Below are 19,545 nucleotides of genomic sequence, written 5' to 3'. Positions count from 1 at the left end.
AAGGTTACTATTTGTACCCGTAGGTAGATTTGTTTTGCAGCAAGAAAAAGAGAAAGCATTCATTCCAAAGCGGTACACAATTATAAACCTCAGACAGAAGACAAGACCTTAAAAACCATAACAAAGTTTAAGATCACCAAATAATTCAGTAATAAATGGTCTGTATATAACGCTTCTCTGGTCTTAATGACCACTCAAAGCACTTTACAGTAGTTTTCACCCATCCACCTACGCAAACATTCATACAGTGCATCTATACGTAGCACTTTATCATAAATCAGTCATACATTGCCTGCACAGCTGTCAATTTTGGGTTCAGCATCTTGCCCAAAGACATGGCTCTGGGAGACGGGGATCGAACCGCCAACCTTCAGGTTAGTGGACGACCAATTCTACTTTAAAAAACAAACAAACTATTATGTTATGCTTTCTGTTTGATGCTGTTTACAATAACACTGATAAAACACACTAGACATTTTATTGAAATTAAAACATAAGCTGCATTAGAACGTTCTCTTTTGTTGTTAGTAAACAAGACAGTACAACTTAACAAACTAACAAAAACAAGGAAGGAAAGTGGAAATTAAATCAAACCATAGCAGGGAAAGCAATTGTACAGGTAAAAAAAAAGTCTCAGTGATAATGTAATACAGTCCTTAACTTTTATAGCAACTCTCAGACCAAGTGGAAACATGCAAGAACTGCAGCAGAATTTTTTTTTTCCATGACATGAATGGTGGGATGGGATGTGTACCTACAACAGGATCACCACTAAATACTGCCAACAGTTTTCCAAATATAGAAAGATCAAATATTTCATCATTGTCATTTAATTATATTTCCATTCACATTTTTGCTGCCGTAGCATGAAAAGCCCCATTACAGTAGTTTAAACATTTGGCACTTTCCTTGACATAACAGAATGAAAGGTTTGGAGAATGAAAGGTTTGCGTCATCAGTAGATGACGCAGTGTGTGTACTCAACTCCAACTCATTGTTCTCTATCAGTATGAGGGAATGTTCAGTGGAATGAAATTTAAAAAAAAATGGTTTTGTTCCCTCTGAAACCCTAACTAATACAGTGTGGGCTTGACAATATCAATACGGAAATGAATCAATAAAATATTTGCATATTTAAACATTGGTTTTCTTTTAACACCAAAAAACAACCAAATGGAAATGATCTCTTTTGAAAATTTGGGAATTATACAAAAAAAACCCATCAATATAGTAACCGATCTATTACAGCAGATCAAAACCAAAAACAATGAGCCTTACTATAGAAATAATAAAAACCAGGAGATACATATGACAGATATGACAAAACCCACAGTTACAACTACTCATTGACTGTCCTCCACTTTGTTGAGCAACACAACACCACATTTGGGTTTTGCTAGAATGTTTAAACAATGAACAAGGAGTTTTCAAAGAAATGTTTCATCCTAGAAAAGATAGAATATTTTTCATACAGTGGAGACAAATCTGATATGCTTTTGATGTATTACGAACATTTCAGCCACAAAGTGCTGAGAAATTCTGCCATGCATCAACAGAATATCAATAACTACACTAAAGGCTCTTGCATATTATTTGATGTAGTTCTAACCAAACATGTGTCCCCAATACATTTACAACCTGGCTCAAAAGCTAAAATAACGATCTCTCCTATAAAGATTTGAAATCCCTCTATGACATCATACAAAAATTAGAGATCTCAGATTTAGATTATATTATGGGATAATCCTGAAGATCATGTAAAAATCAACGACTCATTAAATACACTGCGCCTGTTTTATAAATCATTTGAAATAATGAAGGAATTGGTCATAATGGTTGGATACAGCATTCATAAGAATATATATTTCTGATACATAAGGTGCCAATGTGTAATAATATGTAAAGTGTATCACACTCAAGCTTTATATTTAGTAGCTTGGAGTCACTCATGTGGATACAACGTTTGGATCAGTTCATAACATTGTCAATTAAATCAATACTATATGCTATAAATACAAAACTACTGAAAGGGAAATTACCCTTGCATGTACAGTATGGGTGCATTGGTCCATTAACTTAACTAACAAGAAGCTAATTCAGTTAAAGCCACAAACAAAACACTGTTTATGTTTCAAATATTAAAATTTGAAACAAACACGAGCCTGATCTGTGTGACCTGTTCATTTGTTGATTTGTTCTCATAGGCTGCATACTTAAAATAGATTTTTTGAAAATCTGTACCAACTGGTGGCCAACAGGTGTAATTATACATTTATTTGTTAAAGATGAGTGTATGTTAAAACATCCCATACTATTCCCTGATTATTTTACAAATAAATGGCAACGCATTATCTGACTATATAGAGTACCAGTTATTTTACTGATTAGCTCGGGGTTGCTGTCTGTGCATTTATGAGCCCCATCAGCCACACAATCTTCAGGATTAACACCATGTTTTAAAGACAGGGACATTTAATCTTGGATTAAATGTAACATTTACATCAAGTTTAATCCAAAGTTCTTGATAAAGACACTTACAACAAATTATCAAGTTAGTTCAAAACGCGCAACTTTGTTTGATAAATTATTTACCTGATTACAAAAAATACACTAGGGTTTCACATAGTAAGGGCAACAGAAAAGGGCTGATTAGGAAAAGGCTGGTTTCAACTACCGGTCGAGGATTTCACATTAGTTATGATTTTACCATGAGAATGTAAAACAGTGTAAGTGTCACTAGTCTAACTGCTATAATGGCACATGTGATATTGTGTGTTAAACCTCCAGGTTAATCAGGTGAGAGAACGTAGAGTGGGAGAAGTTTTCAAAAAAATCTAACGCGTGGGACTTTTTTTCAAAATTTTGATCATTCCTTTCAGTTATTGAAGCATTTTACTCAAGCTGATTTCAGGAATGCGGAGACCCATAACCTCCAGACATTCTCCAGAAGGGCTATGTGTGTGAACGCAAATGTCCGAGTGAAAGCCTCCGGACCTCCCCTAGTATTAAAGCCAGAGGCAGTCTGAATTAGCCGGGGTGAGAGAACAGCAGGAGATCATCCGAAGGGTTAACCATGAGCGGGTGAGTGTGAAATGAACAGATGAAGAAGCAGAGCCATAGATGTAAAAGACACAGACAAGGTTGTCAAGAGATCTTTTGGCCGACACCGGTGTCCATGTACGGTAAACAAAAAAACACGTGATACCACAGCATTACGTACTGCCTCTGCTGCATCACCCCTTAACGAAGGTGTCTGAGCGGAGAATCTCCTATTGTGCTGTGTGAAAGGCAGACTCTGGAGAAAATCCAGACCCAATTCTCCAGATATTCTCCGAAGGTCATGTCTAAAATCGGCTTTAGTGACATTTTTTCTCTGGGTACGCAAGTCCAAACCACTCAACTATTGATCGGGAAATGACAACTAAAGTAAATGCAGGTAAAAAAATAAGTATTTCCTGAATCATATCAGCCATTACCTGAACCAAGTAGACTGTAGACAACTGTAGATTTCAAACAGTCTGATGGCTCATGTGGTTGAAGTGAACTCCAAATTTAAGCAATACAACGCAGTCAAAACATCCCCTGATGTCAGCAATGAAGTTGGTGACACTAAAACTGCAGAGCTCAGCTATTTCTTCAACATGTGACATTATTATGTGGCAAGCATATTATGAGACTGTTAAGTGTCACTGTGGACTGAAATCTTTAATGAGTAAAGTTAATCAAATATAGTTTAAGCAAGCTGACACTGTAGTCAGGAGAGTTCATTAAGTGCATTCATCACCACTCGATGCGAATACTAGGAATGAGACTTGAGTCATTTCAACTACAGTTTAGGATGAATCTAAGAGCTATCTGTCCAAACACAGCAGGTACTGGGAGCTGTGTTGGTGTGTGCTTGTCGTAACAGGTACAGTGGAGACTGTCAAACTAGTAAAGGCTGATTTGAGCAACAGTTTGAAGGTTTATTAGATGCCAACGCACTGCACACCCGTTTACAACTCTATGAGACCAGATTTTAATACCCTGTAAAGTAATCATTTGTTTTGTTTTGCCGAAGCCCTCTGGGTCAGCAGCCCCAAAGTGCCAGCACAGTGCGCCACAGTAGATATTTGGGTAAAAATAGATTCTTTGAAATTGCAGACGCTATGCCTAATGACAAGATACTGTGAGAACCTTTCATTTAGATCAGCAAAGACTTCTCTACTGACAATCCTGCACTAAACTTTTATCAATATTAGAAGGCGTGACCGAGCTAGAGAGTTAAATATACAAATGAATCATTGATTTTCTATATATTATCTGCATAAGCATAGACAGTGGTAATTATTTCATTGTGTACCTAGTCTGACTATTGATAAACATGTATGGGACATTGAGCTGACTCAGGACTACCACTGCCTAACATACATGGCGCATTAAAAAACACTCATTGACTTTGTGCAGCACAGAGTGAAAGGTCCTGAGATGAGAGAAGGGTGGTCAATTGAAGGCTGACTGTAGGTCTTTGAAAGCTGCTCGTCTTTGTTTCTGGTCCTCAGCCTGCTTCTTCTTGTCCTCCTGCTCCTGGCGAATCTCTGCTTCAAACCGGCTGGACTCATTGATGGCCTGGACCTGTTCAACAGAAATACACATAGTGGTCAAGCATAGACGTGCAGCAAGGAGGGTGGAAGTAATGAGTTACATTTACTCTCGTAAACCAAGTTCTTGAACATGGACTGGATTGGTGATATTTCGCAGTGATTCTATATACCATCTCCCTCTTTTTTTCCACAGGACAAAGTTCATGCACACCTGACAATGGATGTTCATAAATAAATCATGTAACCATTAACTGGGCGGCTGTGGCTGAGGGGTAGAGTGGTCGTCCTCCAACCTGAAGGTCGGCGGTTCGATCCCCAGTCTGAACCATCTGCATGCCGAAGTGTCCTTGGGCAAGATGCTGAACCCTCAATAGCCCCCCATAGAATAACAAAGTGCTGCAAGTAGATGCACTGTATGAATGTGTGTGTGAATGGGTGAATGTGAAACTGTACTGTAAAGCGCTTTGAGTGGTCTTCATCAGACTAGAAAAGCGCTATATAAATACAAATCCATTTACCATTTAACTGACAATACGATTTTTGACTGATTAATACTTTCGGTTAAACTGTTAATAAACATTTTTCTATATTTTAAACAGACGCATCTCACAAATTTGGCAGATCTAGAGAGGAACCATCTCTGCATTCCCTTATAGTTGTTATTCTCCACCACGGGTCTCATAGTTTATAGGCTGCGTAGAGAACTAACGGAGGCAGGCCTGCTCTGTTTAAAACGGTTGATTATTGTGATTGCCCACTGAACATGCACACAGTTTACTCGCGTGAAAAACTACAGCAGATGTTATGCTGAGGTCGGCAAAGGACAGAAAGTATTTCATGGAGGTTTCGACCAACGCAACACAGATTTCTCACGGCGTTGCTGATAGTCAGTCTGACTTTGAGAGATAACGTTATCATATCATTTTGAAGCTCTTAGCATGATGCTACCCCGATGGAGACCCAATTATTACTTTGAGTATTTCTGTTGATGCCACACAGAAATTCCATCCTGCACAAAATTTTACCAACACATCACTCAACATTACCTTCAAGATGTTTTTAATCCATTCACCAAAGATTGTCTTTCTGATTGGAAAATATTGAACTTAAATGATGATAAAAATGTGTCACTCGTTCATCAGCGTCATTTATTCTCTCTTGTCGTATTCCTCCTTTTGCCTTTAAAATAGTTATTTTGAAACAACTGACCTTTCATCCTTTATAATCATATTCAGTGTCTGTATAAAAGACAGCATGACCTGGATTTGTCTACATTGTATATCACTGGATTTGGAAATGGTTGATATAGACTCACATTTGTGTCACTACAATTTGAAATGGACTATGCTGGTATTAGAGGTGGGTGGGTGGGTTGGTGGTGATGCTGCTGGAATGTTGGTGGGAATGTTCAACCCTCTCTCAAATTCCAGTGGCTGGCTTTTCTCAAAGTAACTGATTGTTTGCATGTGTAGTTTTGAATATTTTGGGTATTGACTGTAATGAAACTTTATCTGTGTTAATTTCTTACATTTTGGAGTCAACTTACTTTAGCTTCAAAGAAGGTCTTGGCTCCTTTGACCCCCTCTGTAGAGACATCGATTTCAGAGAGGCGAGCAAGGACACAGAGGCCACTGTCCTCTGACAGCTCTCCTGCTGCTGCCTTCCTGAAAATCAGCAGGAACTAAAGACGACAGGAAAAGCAGAAGAACACGGATGTAAGAAAAAAGGAATATCACATATTCTCACTAATTTGTATCTGGTTGACCTCTTTTCACCTCTCTGAAGCTGAGTTTGTTGTCCAGGTCCTCGTCCACCTCCTTGATCATATTCTTCAAGCCAATGTGTGTCTGTGGAGCACCAAGCTTCTCCATCATCAACTTCAGCTCCATGAGGTCAATGTAGTTGTCTTTCCCAGAATCATACCTTGACAGAATCAAATATGAAAAATGCTTGTTACAGCTTAGCAACAGATCTGAAAGATTCACTTCCTATCAACAAATACTGAGTAACTTCTGAGCCGTGCAGCTGGTTGATTTTAGATAGATAGATAGAGTACTTTATTCATCCCCGAAGGGAAATTAAGTTGTCATAGCAGCCGGTATATTTGAATACAATAAAATACAATACAATAAAATTAAAAATATTGAGGTAGAAAGAATAAAAAAACAGAAGCACAAGATAAAATACAATAAAATAGGTAGATAAGGTGCAGTGGCAAGATGATGGTAATAGTACTGATGATATGATGGTAATGGTATTGTTAGAATACAATAAAATAGGTAGATAAGGAGCATTGGCAAGATGATGGTAAAAGTACTGATATGATGGTAATGGTATTGTTAGACAGTATATAAGAATAGTACAGTATATATAGTATATAATATAACATAATATATATTTATATATGATAGTAATTATACCAATATAAAAGCAGTATATGGTAATAATGGCAGCAACAGTATATATAATAATAATAGTAATTATAACATGTACACATGTATAAATATGTGTATATAGACTTATGTAAACAAGAATATACAGAGAGTATGATATGATATACAGTAGAGGTATGAATATGAATATAAGTATTTGACTATACAATAGGTAATATAATATACTATGAGGGTTAGAGTGTGCAAAAGACAATATTATTGTATAAAAGGGGCAGCATGCAAATGGAAAAAAGAATAAAATCATGCAGTTATTGTCTTTCTGACATACTCTTGTCAACCTGTGCTCCCACAAACTAGATGAACTTCCACCTGAGCATGAGTACAACAATGGTTACCACTCGCCAGTCTGTGTGTTTACTATCTTGTATATGTATTTTTCCAGGGACTTCTGGGACAAATAAAGCAAGACAAGGTCAAATTTCACATGAAGGCAGATGTTCAGAGTTGCCGACTGGGATGGTAAACAAAGATACGAAAACGGGTAGAACTCCTTTGTGTTACAAGGTGCTCAGGCACGTGCTGATTATATAATTTGCCCACCCGCCACACCGTCTGTATCATTTATATAGACCTAAACAGAGTTTACGCTAAGTAACGCCTCCGTTTCAGGATCAGGATAGACGCACATTAGGCCCAGCGGCCTTGTACAGTGCTGAGTTATCCTTTCAGTGTCCTCCCTCCACACTAACATTGAACTTTATAAATAAACATCAACAACAGTTATTGAAGTTTACTTTGTGTTTATATGATTGGGCACATATTTTCCATAAATACACAACACAACAATTGTCACACATATTGTGCAAGTGCGCAATTCACTTGCCACACACACACAAACGATACACAAAGCCAGGACATCAGTCTTAAAGTGACTGCAAGAAAACTAAAGCAATAAATGACAGAATCACGGAATTTATCGCTCTTGTTGACCAGCCGTTTTCCGTGGTAGAAGACAAGGAATTTGGCCAGCTAATGGAGATAAGAGATTAAGACGCACTTTTACATTTTGTTTCAACTAATTGTGTTTAATCATTGACATTTCTGTTAAGAGATATTGTCAGTGCATTTGATTGATTTTCAATCAATCAAATTTTATTTGTATGGCCCATATTCATAAATCACAATTTGTCTCATAGGGCTTAATCAAGGTGTGCCATAACCTTCAACAAGAAAAAAAAAAACCTCAGAGAGAGCCACATGTGAGGGATCCCTCTCCAAGGACGGACAGAAGTGCAAAATATGCCACGTGTAATGGAGAACATCAGAAAGATAAAGGTATTTGCAGCATTGATAAGAATAAACACTTTGTAGCATAATGGAAGGTAAATAAATTGATGGATTATTGTCAGTAATGTTCGAGTGTCTGAGGAGATATATTGTATATCAAGCAGTCTTGTTGTAATCATATTCCATGGTCAGCAGCCACCACAATCACGATCCACCATCATCTGCCATCTTGATCGTGGTCCACCACCACGATCAAATGCCAACATGATACAGGATTCGCCATTACTATCACGATCTGCCAGCACGATTCCGGATCCGCCATTATGATCCCGATCTCTGATACACGATCCACCATCATAATCAACGATGTGGATCTGCGGACGATATGGCATAGGGACTCCGGGGAAGAAGTCAAGTCAGAAACTTGTATTGATGAGATATTCATTTCTTTGATGTGATAAGGAGGGCGAAGAGGAAGGAGAAGCTGGGATGAGAAGCTCTGTGTGTCACGTGTTCCCTGACATTCTACATCTATAGCCGCATAACTAAGAGCAGGTCTAAGACAACTCCGGACTGGCTTCAACTATAAGCTTTATCGTAAAGGAAGGTTTTAAGCCTACTCTTATGGTACAGATGGTGTCTGCCTCCCGAACTGAAAGTGGAGCTTGATAGCTAAAAGGTCTGGCTCCTACTCTACTTTTAGAGACGACAAGTAAGCCTGAAGCTATTAGAAGGTCATTAGTGACTTTTGCCAAGGCTGTCTCCATGTTGTGATTAGCTCTAAACCCTGACTAAAAGTAAATGGATTTGGTAAATGGATTTGTATTTATATAGCGCTTTTCTAGTCTGATGATGACCACTCAAAGCGCTTTACAGTACAGTTTCACATTCACCCATTCACACACACATTCATACAGTGCATCTACTTGCAGCACTTTTGTTATTCTATGGGGGGCCATTCAGGGTTCAGCATCTTGCCCAAGGACACTTCGGCACGCAGATGGTTCAGACTGGGGATCGAACCGCCGACTTCAGGTTGGAGGACGACCGCACTACCTCTCAGCCACAGCCGCCCTGTATATGAAAAGTCTTCATATACAGTACTATACTTGATGTACAATCATCCTGTGAAAGTGCACTTTACTTATAACGTTTTATACAAACCACTACAGTGAAAAGGTGTATATAACTTACATACTCCGCATTTTTCTTTTTTCTATTCTATTGTCTTTTTATATTTCTGAATTTCCCCAGTGTGTGGATCAATAAAGTTTTATCTCATCTAAAATCAGCACCACTGCACTGAGGCACAGTACTCCGCTGGTCAACAAGTGACTCTGCTCCTGTGATGTTTTGTAATCATCACACATAGAACTGATCTTTATAAAAAGTCCAAGTTTCCTTATAAAACTATTTGTAAATCTCATTCCTATGCATTCCTAATACCTGAAAAGGAAGGGCAATGTAAGTTAGAGATTAGCCCTAGAATAAACATAATTGTGCCTTTATCTGTTGGATTAAAAGACATGATACAATCAATATTTTTGTGGGGAGGCTTATTGGGAAATAGTGGGACAGACCCTGTAATAAAATGCCTTATCTGTAAATATATATAATTTAAAAAAATGGAACTGGGCATCCAATTTCCTTGTCTATAAAAGAGGTCATGAAAACGTTACAGGCCCCTCCCATGCCGCATGTTGAATGCTATGTCATGGGTTGAGGATAGGAAAAGATATGCTTCTGATCAAAATCTTAAGACCAGTTAAAAAATTGCATGAATTTGCATTTTGCACTGTTGGATCTTAGGAAGGTTCTAAGTAGAGTTTCAAAATGCAAAAAGAAGAAATGGGAACAAGAGACCAAAAGTTGTGAGCAGGCAATTTATTGAAAACAACAATTTAACTCAAATAGGCTGTTCATCAGCTGATCAAAAGTTTAAGACCACAGCCTTTAAAAGCCAAAATCTGTGCAAAAATTTGGATTCCATGTCATTTCCTGTCAAGTAATCACACTGTGAAGATCTCTTGATGGCAAAGGCAAAAAAGCTCACCGTCTTTGAACGTGGTAGGATTGTTGAACTGCATAAACAAGGCCTCTCACAACGTGCCATCGCTGCTGAGGTTGGACGCACTAAGACAGTCATTTTGCATTTCTTAAAAGATCCTCAGGGTTATGGAACAAAAAAATCAAGTGGTAGACCCAAAAAAATCTCACCGGCGCTGAGCAGGAGGATCCGAATGGCTATCCGTCAAGACACGGGACGATCCTCGTCCCAAATTAAGGCCATTACTGGTGCTAACTGCAGCCCAATAACCATCAGACGGCATCTGCGAAGGAAGGGCTTCAAAAACAAGAAACGTCTTCAAAGGCCACGTCTCCTTCAACGCCACAAAATTGCCCGTTTAGACTTTGCAAGGGAGCACCAAACATGGGACATTCAAAGGTGGAAGAAAGTTTTATTCTCTGACGAGAAAAAATGTAACCTTGATGGTCCTGATGGCTTCCAACGTTACTGGCATGACAAGGAGATGCCACCTGAGATGTTTTCTACGCGGCACAGTGGAGGGGGCGCCATCATGATCTGGGGTGCTTTTTCCTTCAATGGAACAATGGAGCTCCAGGTTGTGCAGGGGCGTCAAACAGCAGCTGGCTATGTGGAGATATTGCAGCGGGCATCCCTCATGACTGAGGGCCCTCGTCTGTGTGGTAACGACTGGGTTTTTCAGCAGGACAACGCTCCAATTCACAATGCCCGTCTGACCAAGACTTTTTTCCAGGAGAATAACATCACTCTTTTGGACCATCCTGCGTGTTCACCTGATCTTAATCCAATTGAGAACATTTGGGGATGGATGGCAAGGGAAGTTTACAAAAATGGACTTCAGTTCCAGACAGTGGATGCCCTTCGTGAAGCCATCTTCACCACTTGGCGCAACATTCGCACTAGCCTTTTGGAAACACTTGCATCAAGCATTCCAAAACGAATTTTTGAAGTGATCAACAATAATGGTGGAGCTACTCATTACTGAGTCAGTTTTTGACACTTTAATTTCTGTTTTAGGAGGTTTTTGGTTGTTTTTGAGCTGTGGTCTTAGACTTTTGATCAGCTGATGAACAGCCTACTTCAGTTAAATTGTTGTTTTCAATAAATTGCCTGCTCACAACTTTTGGCGTCTTGTTCCCATTTCTTCTTTTTGCATTTTGAAACTCTACTTAGATTCAACAGTGCAAAAGTACAAATTTTTTAACTGGTCTTAAGATTTTGATCAGGAGGTAGTTGAATGCCACTGGGCTGGAAAGGTACATATCTAGTAGGTTAAAATGTTTTCTGAATTGTGAGTAGATTCTAAGAGAGTGATTGACTACAGGAGTAATGTTAGATATGGACACTGGAAGGGCAAGGGCATTGACACCCCTATTAAAGCTGGTAAGGAGACAGAGCCACAGAAATGTGTCTCCATCCCTACCCAGGTGGGACAACATTTGTATAAATAATGGTGTGTCCAATATGACACACAATGCAGATTAGATTGACAGTAATAAAGTCAGAAATTTGGGAGGACGTGATTTTTCTAACTATACCTTGGCATGTCAGAGAGCCTACGGATACTCCTTGGCTGTGATTGGTCCGCTAACGACATCATTTCCGAACGACATCATTTCCGGAATCTCACATTTCTGGACCTCACACTTCCTGTTTCATTCCCTCCTCTTCTGCTGTTGTACTCGTCTCATAAAATATGTTACAAGCAAGTCCTCTTCCATGTCAAGCAGCTCCAGCTCCATCAACAGTCTTTGTCTGTTAGTTGCCATCGTTCACTGTGTGTGAGAAAAGCCGGGAGAAGGTAAATAAACAATCGACGACTTCTACATACAAAACGGCATGAGCCGTTGTGCCACCTACTGTTCTGGCGGTTAATTGTTTTCAACACCCACAGCCTTCAGAGAACCATTAATGAAAAAGAGTCCGTCGTATCCGTCCGTTCGTCCGTCCGTAACGGAGTCGGAGTAGCATATTTCAGCCTTTAGAGTGACAGTGTAGAAAGTCTCCAGTATTCATCCAGATCATTATCTTGAACATGCTAATGTATCTATCTGTATCATTTGCTTTCCAGTACATCGAAGTTTGTGGCAAGCCTTGGTAGGCATGTGTTGACATTTGCCATCATCGATGATCAGCAATTCAGATCTCACCCAAAGACAGCAATCGTCCTGGTTGATGAAACCAAAGGAACTTAATCTATATTCTTTGTGTCTCAGAAACTGTTCCTTGATGTCGATGGACTTAAACCAGTGCCGAAGTGCCAAATCTCAAAACATTATTTTGATATTTTGAGTTGACTTTTACATTTACATATTTTCAGAGTTTAGTACATAACTGCAGGTCAAAAAAGTTAATTGCAAAACTAATTTGTTGTGAATAAATTGATTTATTCAAAGCTACAAGAACAAATACTTTTAAAAAGCTAAAACTACTGAAGAATGTAGTTAAATGGTTGTCAACTTAAAACCTTGTGTTCGTAACTATTAAAATAAAGAAAAAAGACTTAAAAAAGTAGTTTGAACAACTTAATTTGAAGCAGTATTCAACTTAAACATTTGTGTTTATTGTAACAATTCTTAAGTAAGTACAAATTTTAAATACCTTTCCTTGCAGAGGAAAAGCTAATTGACCTAACTCAATGTTGGTTGTTGCCATGACTCAAAAAAAACCATCACAAAGTGTTGATTTTCTTTGTTGAGACAAGGCATTCGTTTTTAGAGTGCATTGTACTCAAAAAAGATCCAATGGAGAAAAACTGTCTTTTCAAATGTGAAATACTTTAATTTACAAGTTAATTGCTCAAACCATACAAGTCTGCTTGGGTTTTCTGTACAGAAAGTATGTGCAACTAAGCTGTGCAATTACAATGCCTGGACAAGCCCGGACGTGAGAGGAACCTGAAAAATCTGGGCAGAGCATCTCAAAGAAACAGCCGAAATTCATGGACATAGAAAAAACAAATCTCAGGGTCTAGTTTCCTCTCATGAACTAAAAAAGAAACAACAGAAGGCTCTGTCACAGAAAGATATTACCACGTATAGTTTAGTTGCCGGTTATAACTTAAATATCTGTGCCGATTTTTACATTTTCACAACTTAACATTGCACGGCATGTTGAGGCATGCAGGAAAAAAACTAGAGACGCCGGGCCGTCTCACTTGGATGGATGGATGTTTACCAAATGTCACTTTACTGTGATAGCTGCGGTGCTGGTGACTTAAAATGGCATCCCTATTAGGGTTGGTAATGAATAATCGATATTCGATTATTCGTCATTAAGAATTCATTCAAATAAAAATCCAAGCCTAATGAATAATCGTTCTAGTCCCGCGCATTATGAGAACAACATCCTCCGGAATCTTGCGCGAGCGCGACTTCCTACAGCAGATGAGTGTAGCGGGTGCTGAATCCCCGTCAGATATCTTAACGGACTATTAGTTCAGGTCAGTGATGTGTACATCTAAAGAAAATATGTATTCACTCTAACCGCCCCATCCCTTCCCGTAACTCACAGACCAGGGTTCCTTAACTGAAAAATAAACACATTTATTTATTGTATATATGTATATTTATTTATCATTCAGATAATAGAACATATATTTTCACAGTGAGCCTCTTTAACGCAATTCAATTCAGGTTGTTGTTTAGGTTTGCTGCCTTTTGCCTAGAGGTTCCATGGTGGAGGAAAGTATACTATAAAGGGTGTTGTTGCAACTTAAAGGTCGTTGACCATGATAGCATAGGTAATATTTGAGCCTTAATGTCCAGTTATACTTTTATAGTAAGCAATAATAATACAACCATGCTATATTGCTAATGTTTCATGTTGAAATATCAATTATCTCATCTATACTCCCCAGTTGAATGCAAATGTGAAGCAAAAAAAAAAGTAAAATCACAGAAGCAATCTATTCTGTTGCCATAACATGTGATGCCTGGACGTCGAGAGCAACCCAATATATATTTGAGATATGAAACTCTCACATGCCACCATATTTTTCCAGAAATTGTCTCACGTGTCCTGCAGACCAGAGCTATGTTTAAAAGCCACAACGGGTAAAATATTGCAGATTTGCTACGGGACGTGCTGGATGAATCGGAGCTTGTTGAAAAGAATCCTGCGTTGGTGACATATAATGCCTCCAATATGACAATCGTGGCACAGCTGGCGAAGTTAGTGCAAGTTAGTGCTCTAGCAGATTTATTTTGAGAGACATCTTCTCTACCCAAAAGACAGGACTCTATCTCACAACATGATCAGGCACTGGATGAAATCAAGAAATACAAAGAGGCAGAGCCATTGGCTCTTTCTTGGGTTCCACTCAGTTTGTGGAGGGAGCACCAGACTGCTTTCTCCTTACTGTCTAACTTAGTAGAGATACCCTATGCATCCCAGGTATACTTGTAGCTGCAGAGAGGGTGTTCTCCACTGCTGGAGACATAGTTACAAGTCAGAGAACTGCTCTGAAACCTTAGTAGGTTGATCAACTCTTGTTTCTGCACAGAAATCTGGAAACATGTTTAGCCTTAGCTGCCAGTACAAGCATTTGTTTGTTAAAACAGATTTTTTTTAAATATATATATATATATAAAAGAACTGATATGCCAGGTGGACATTTTTACAGCAAACAGAAGTGCATTTAAAGTCAAGTGAATCCAGAATATTATTGCTGCATCGAAAAACAAAATGCATAAGAGACAACAGAATAGGCAATTTTAGTTGTGCAAATCCTTAAAGCTTTGCCTTTGGTGTTATACAGAATAATAAAGAACAGCTGTTTAAGGGATTCCTGTGCAGGACATTAATCAAAAGCAACGTGAAGCGCGATACGTTTGGTATCATGAGGTTGTAGGCAATACCCAGCCCTAGTGAGGACCAGACTAGAGGACCCAGCAAATGGAAGCGACAGCCAGTTACTGTGATGATGACTCTTTTGATGAAGACAGTCCAGCTGCAGTAGTAACATCTAACCCTTTCACCTCTTTATCTTTTGCATTTCAGCCCTTAATAGGCTAATATTTATTGTTGAGGCAGCAGATAAACAAGTAACGCTAAGATTCCCAGTTCAATTCTGTCTTTTAAACAATATAATTTATTATTACTATTATTATTATGTTAACAGAAAACTTCAAGTTGTGGTAAATGGGTAAATTTTTTGTAAAACCAGCTCCCCATGGCAAATAATTCAGACCGGTCTAATCAATAACAAACGTCCTTGGTGTTTTTATAGCAGCGGCCATATCGTGCATCCCTATATATTGATTTATGAGGGTTTTTTTGGACATTTTACTTTGTAAAAATTACTTGGGTAAGAAAGACAGCCACATTAATTGAAGGTTTGATTAAAATGTTTTAACAAATTAGTTTAATGTTTTCTGTTCCTTGTCTCTACTATACTGAAAAGGTACCAAACCTTGACCTCAAAACCAAGGTACATACCAAACTGGAAATTTTGTGTAACGTTACACCCCTACTTTTGAATGATACACATCCCTACTAACCTCACATATTATAGAAGAAGAGCTAAAATATTAATTGATTGGCAAAGATTTAATCATCTTAATCTTTTACAGCACCTTCCAGCAGCACAGCCTGATTTCTGCTACAAGGCTTTGTGCATTTCCGGTCATTCATTTTAGGCAAAACATGGTGTTAATGACCTTGTTTCAGGTCGAATTTTAATGTCGGGGTTTACTGACAACTGGATGACACCACACAAGCAGTATTGAGGCATGATATGTTTTTTCTGTTGTTTTATTACGTCTGAAGCTTTGGTCACTAGTTTGGTCACAAGTGTTTTGTGGACTCAAACACTTCACCCACCCCTCCATCGGCATAGTGTTGAGTAGATAATGACTGAAGGCCGGAGCATGCTTCTGCGTTGTCAGGGGCCCGCAAGATCGCAGTTGTAACGCAGGACTCGTTCTCATTCATGGTTTTCCAAGCGTTGCGCGTGTTGCCATGCAATTCCCCGCCAGACGACTAGGCGGAGTAATGTTTTTTGTCGAAGTCGGCTCTTCTTCGTGTGTGGCACGAAGAAGAACGATTTATTTACATCGCCACGGCGGCTCCGCAGAGCCTTTTTCTGGCAGAAAAATCCGCCGGTCAGTGATGGGTTATACTAGTGGTCATAGTTTCGGATCTCTTCTGCCAAGTGCTCTTCTATTTGGTCCATATTTGTTCTTCTAAATCTTCCGTGGTTTCCAGGCATGAACCGGAAATGATGTAGTTAGCAGACCAATCACAGCCCTTGCGGGTGGGTTACACTTGCGGGGCTTTGCCGTCTAGTTAGAAAAATTGGCCGACGCACATAAGCACGTAAGAAGGGCTACGATAGCACGTAAGGGGCCCGGGAGGGCTCTTGCACTTCCGGGCCCGTGAAAACGCAGAAGCATGCTCCGGCCTTGAGAGTTTCACATTCAAAATGGTAGTGTTATTACATTTTTGCATCACTTGTCATAAAAGCTAAACTAACACTTAAACTGTAAACTCTTCCCAATCAACTACAGAAAGAGGGTTACTGATGAAATCAATTCATCACAATTTTGTATCTATTAATCACATCAGTTCCTGGTTTGAGAAAAGTCTGTATGTCATTTCCTCATCAGTGAGTAGTGGGAGGTCCCCAGCCTGCAAATACTCTACATTTTCAATTGGATCTATTACCTTAGTTGACTCAACATATGATGAGTTAGTGCGCTCAGAGTAATGTCTTTATGTTTCCTCACTGATCCTGATTTTCAGATGAGTGGTTCATTCAGCTGTGACCTACATAAGCGATGTGCCAACTGGACTTCCTTATATGTGCAATCTCATCGTGACTTCCCTTACTGAATCACGTCATATCACATGGGACCAGTGGCCTGGAGGCATGATTAACACACGTTAAACATATGTAACATGTTGAGAATTCCGTGACACTCACATTTTGAACATTTTCTCCATGTCCTTGATCTGCTTTCGGGAGAATTCCTTGAACTCGGTGTAGGGGTTGAAGACCTTCATGCTGGGCTGACAGTGCTCACCCTGGCCCTCGTTCAGCTCTCCTCTCCGGGACAGTTTGGCGCCCAACTCCGAATCTGCGTTGGCGGTGCTTGGCTTCTCCTCGGAGCCATTCTGGTGTCCGGGCGGGTCCAGGGCCACAGGGTCCTCGGCTCCGTCTTCTATCTGAAGTCGTCGGCTGAGCTTCGACGACAGCTCATCTGTCGCCATGTTCAGACTGCGGTGTGGCTCAGTGACTAGAGAGGGGGAATACAGCTGCGAGTCCCTCTAACAGCTTTAAAATGGTGTTCGAAGAAAACGTCGCGCTGCTCTCAAACAGTGTGCGTGTTTTTGCTGCGTTCAGGGATCATCAACACAGCTCAGGCTTCAGGATGTAGTGTCATGGCTCATCAGCTACGCAGCTTTGCGTGGTCGTGTCACGGACACGCCGCACCTTTTAAAGAGACACCGCACTAACTGAGGTTTCCCTCCAGTCAATCAAAAAGTCCTGAAAGTCTTCATGAAAACACTTATTAACAAGACAATGCATCTTTATGTATGTATTAATGTACAGAGATGTCAATACAACACAGACTAAATTAAAAGAAAAATACTTTAAAATCAGAAAGCAGAGTTTAAGCCGCACAATAAAATAAATAAAAAATAAAATAAAAAGCTAAATAAATTGTAAGAGTAGAATAAAAGAGGTACATTTAAAAAACCTTTAGTAAGTTGAAGGAGAACATTTTTTGATAATACTTATAATACAAATATTTGTAACATACAAAATAGGAAGAGAGCATATTTTAAGACACACGCTAACATAACATTTAACAGGAAGGTAAAGAAAAAAGAAAAAATGCAAGATCTAGTTAAAGGCTGAAGTAAAAATAAATGTTTTAAGTTTTCTTTGAAAGACGTTTACTGAACTAGCTTCTCTCATATCTAGCGGCGGTCTGTTCCACCACTTTGGAGCATAATTTACAAAAGCTGGATGTCCGACTTTCTTTCGTCTGTTGTTGGGAACCCCTTATAGACTGCAGATGATCTCTGCGTTCTATCAGTCCTAGCCCATTCAGAGCCTTGTGTAGAATAATAAAATAAAAATAGAATAAAATAGAATAATGGTATGATCTTGTAAAATAGTTTAGTTAAAGGCCCTTGTGAACTTCACTCATGTTCATTTTTTACATCATTGTATCCATGTTGTATTCATTATGTGAAATACCAGGAGCGAGAGAAAATGTGTCTGTGTGTGTTCCCAGACAGCGATCGCACGCACACACACACACACACACACTATCTCTCTCAGAGACACACACAGTGAAATCAGAGCTCGTTCAGGTGAAGCAGCCGGTCAGTGACTTTGTGGAAGAACAGTGGAAACAGTGAAAACGCAGAGTTTCTCTGGTCTCAGCTGTTCAGTGATCAGAGCTGAAACTGCAGCTGGTTTGTACCGAGCTGGAGTTTCTGTCTCCTCCTCCACTCTAACCTGCTCTCACTAGAACTTATAAACACTCATCACTAGTTATCAGGACCTGATCAACACATGAAGTCACTTAGTTTTTGTTTGATTCATCTAGAGTTTGAGACTGCATTTAAAACATCATGAAAAATTCCTCACCATTTTGTGCTCAGTACACCAACTTGTAGGCATGATCCGACACAATTGATTCATAACCAAAGACATGACCATACGTTTGTCACCTAAATCCTCCCAATAACAAATGGAAAAAATGAACATGAACTATAGATCATTTTAATCTGCATTAACTTAATTCAGTTAATTTTAATTGTGAACTGGCACAACACTGAGTATAACTATATATACAACTTTATAAGCTGTGTTATCAAATATGTTTTGCGGCTCTAGACAAATTGTATTTGGTGGAAGAGGGGGCCAAATGTCTCTTTTGATAGTAAAGGTTGCCGAACCCTGGCTTAAGTGGTCCTCCAAAGGACGCAGCTCCTTATTAAAGACACAGCTTAAAAGGTGCTTTCCCCTGGCCTGGGTACCACTAGCAAACCACTCCCTCCCTAGTGATCTCTGAGGCCACACAAGCAAGTCCTGTTTCATGTACACTTGTACAACTTCTGAAGATACCCTGACCTGGATGACTGAGAATCAGATATGCTTAAACAATATTTAAGGCCTTACAAATTTCTACGGTTCTTTTTCCTTTATTATTCTTCAATCCATGTAATGTTTCAACATAATGTTAGATAAAACAAATAGTCTCAGTTTCATTATTGT

The 19,545-nt window shown here is 39.2% G+C and overlaps 1 protein-coding gene across 1 annotated transcript; it reads right to left on the bottom strand.

Annotated features, from left to right (window-relative positions):
* Window positions 1-464: 464 nt before the first annotated feature.
* Window positions 465-17,701, bottom strand: LOC133004503 (EF-hand domain-containing protein D2-like). The gene is made up of 4 exons (XM_061073964.1): window positions 17,236-17,701; window positions 6,359-6,506; window positions 6,130-6,264; window positions 465-4,614 (listed from the first exon to the last, which is right to left on the bottom strand). The coding sequence occupies exons 1-4, from the start codon at window positions 17,520-17,522 to the stop codon at window positions 4,483-4,485; spliced, it is 702 nt and encodes a 233-aa protein (XP_060929947.1). The 5' UTR covers window positions 17,523-17,701; the 3' UTR covers window positions 465-4,482.
* Between the last annotated feature and the right edge of the window lie 1,844 nt (window positions 17,702-19,545).

Source organism: Limanda limanda, chromosome 7, assembly GCF_963576545.1.
Source record: "Limanda limanda chromosome 7, fLimLim1.1, whole genome shotgun sequence".
Taxonomy (NCBI): Eukaryota; Metazoa; Chordata; class Actinopteri; order Pleuronectiformes; family Pleuronectidae; genus Limanda; species Limanda limanda.
The sequence above is the reverse complement of the archived record's forward strand: the minus strand, read 5'-3'. Positions and strand labels throughout refer to the sequence as shown.

Coding starts and splice junctions, on each gene's coding strand:
- LOC133004503 (XM_061073964.1), bottom strand. CDS start 17,522: ATGGCGACAGATGAGCTGTCGTCGAAGCTCAGCCGACGACTTCAGATA. Junction 6,507..17,235: donor ATGGAGAAAATGTTCAAAAT/GTGAGTGTCACG, acceptor GATTCTGTCAAG/GTATGATTCTGGGAAAGACA. Junction 6,265..6,358: donor ACAAACTCAGCTTCAGAGAG/GTGAAAAGAGGT, acceptor TGTCGTCTTTAG/TTCCTGCTGATTTTCAGGAA.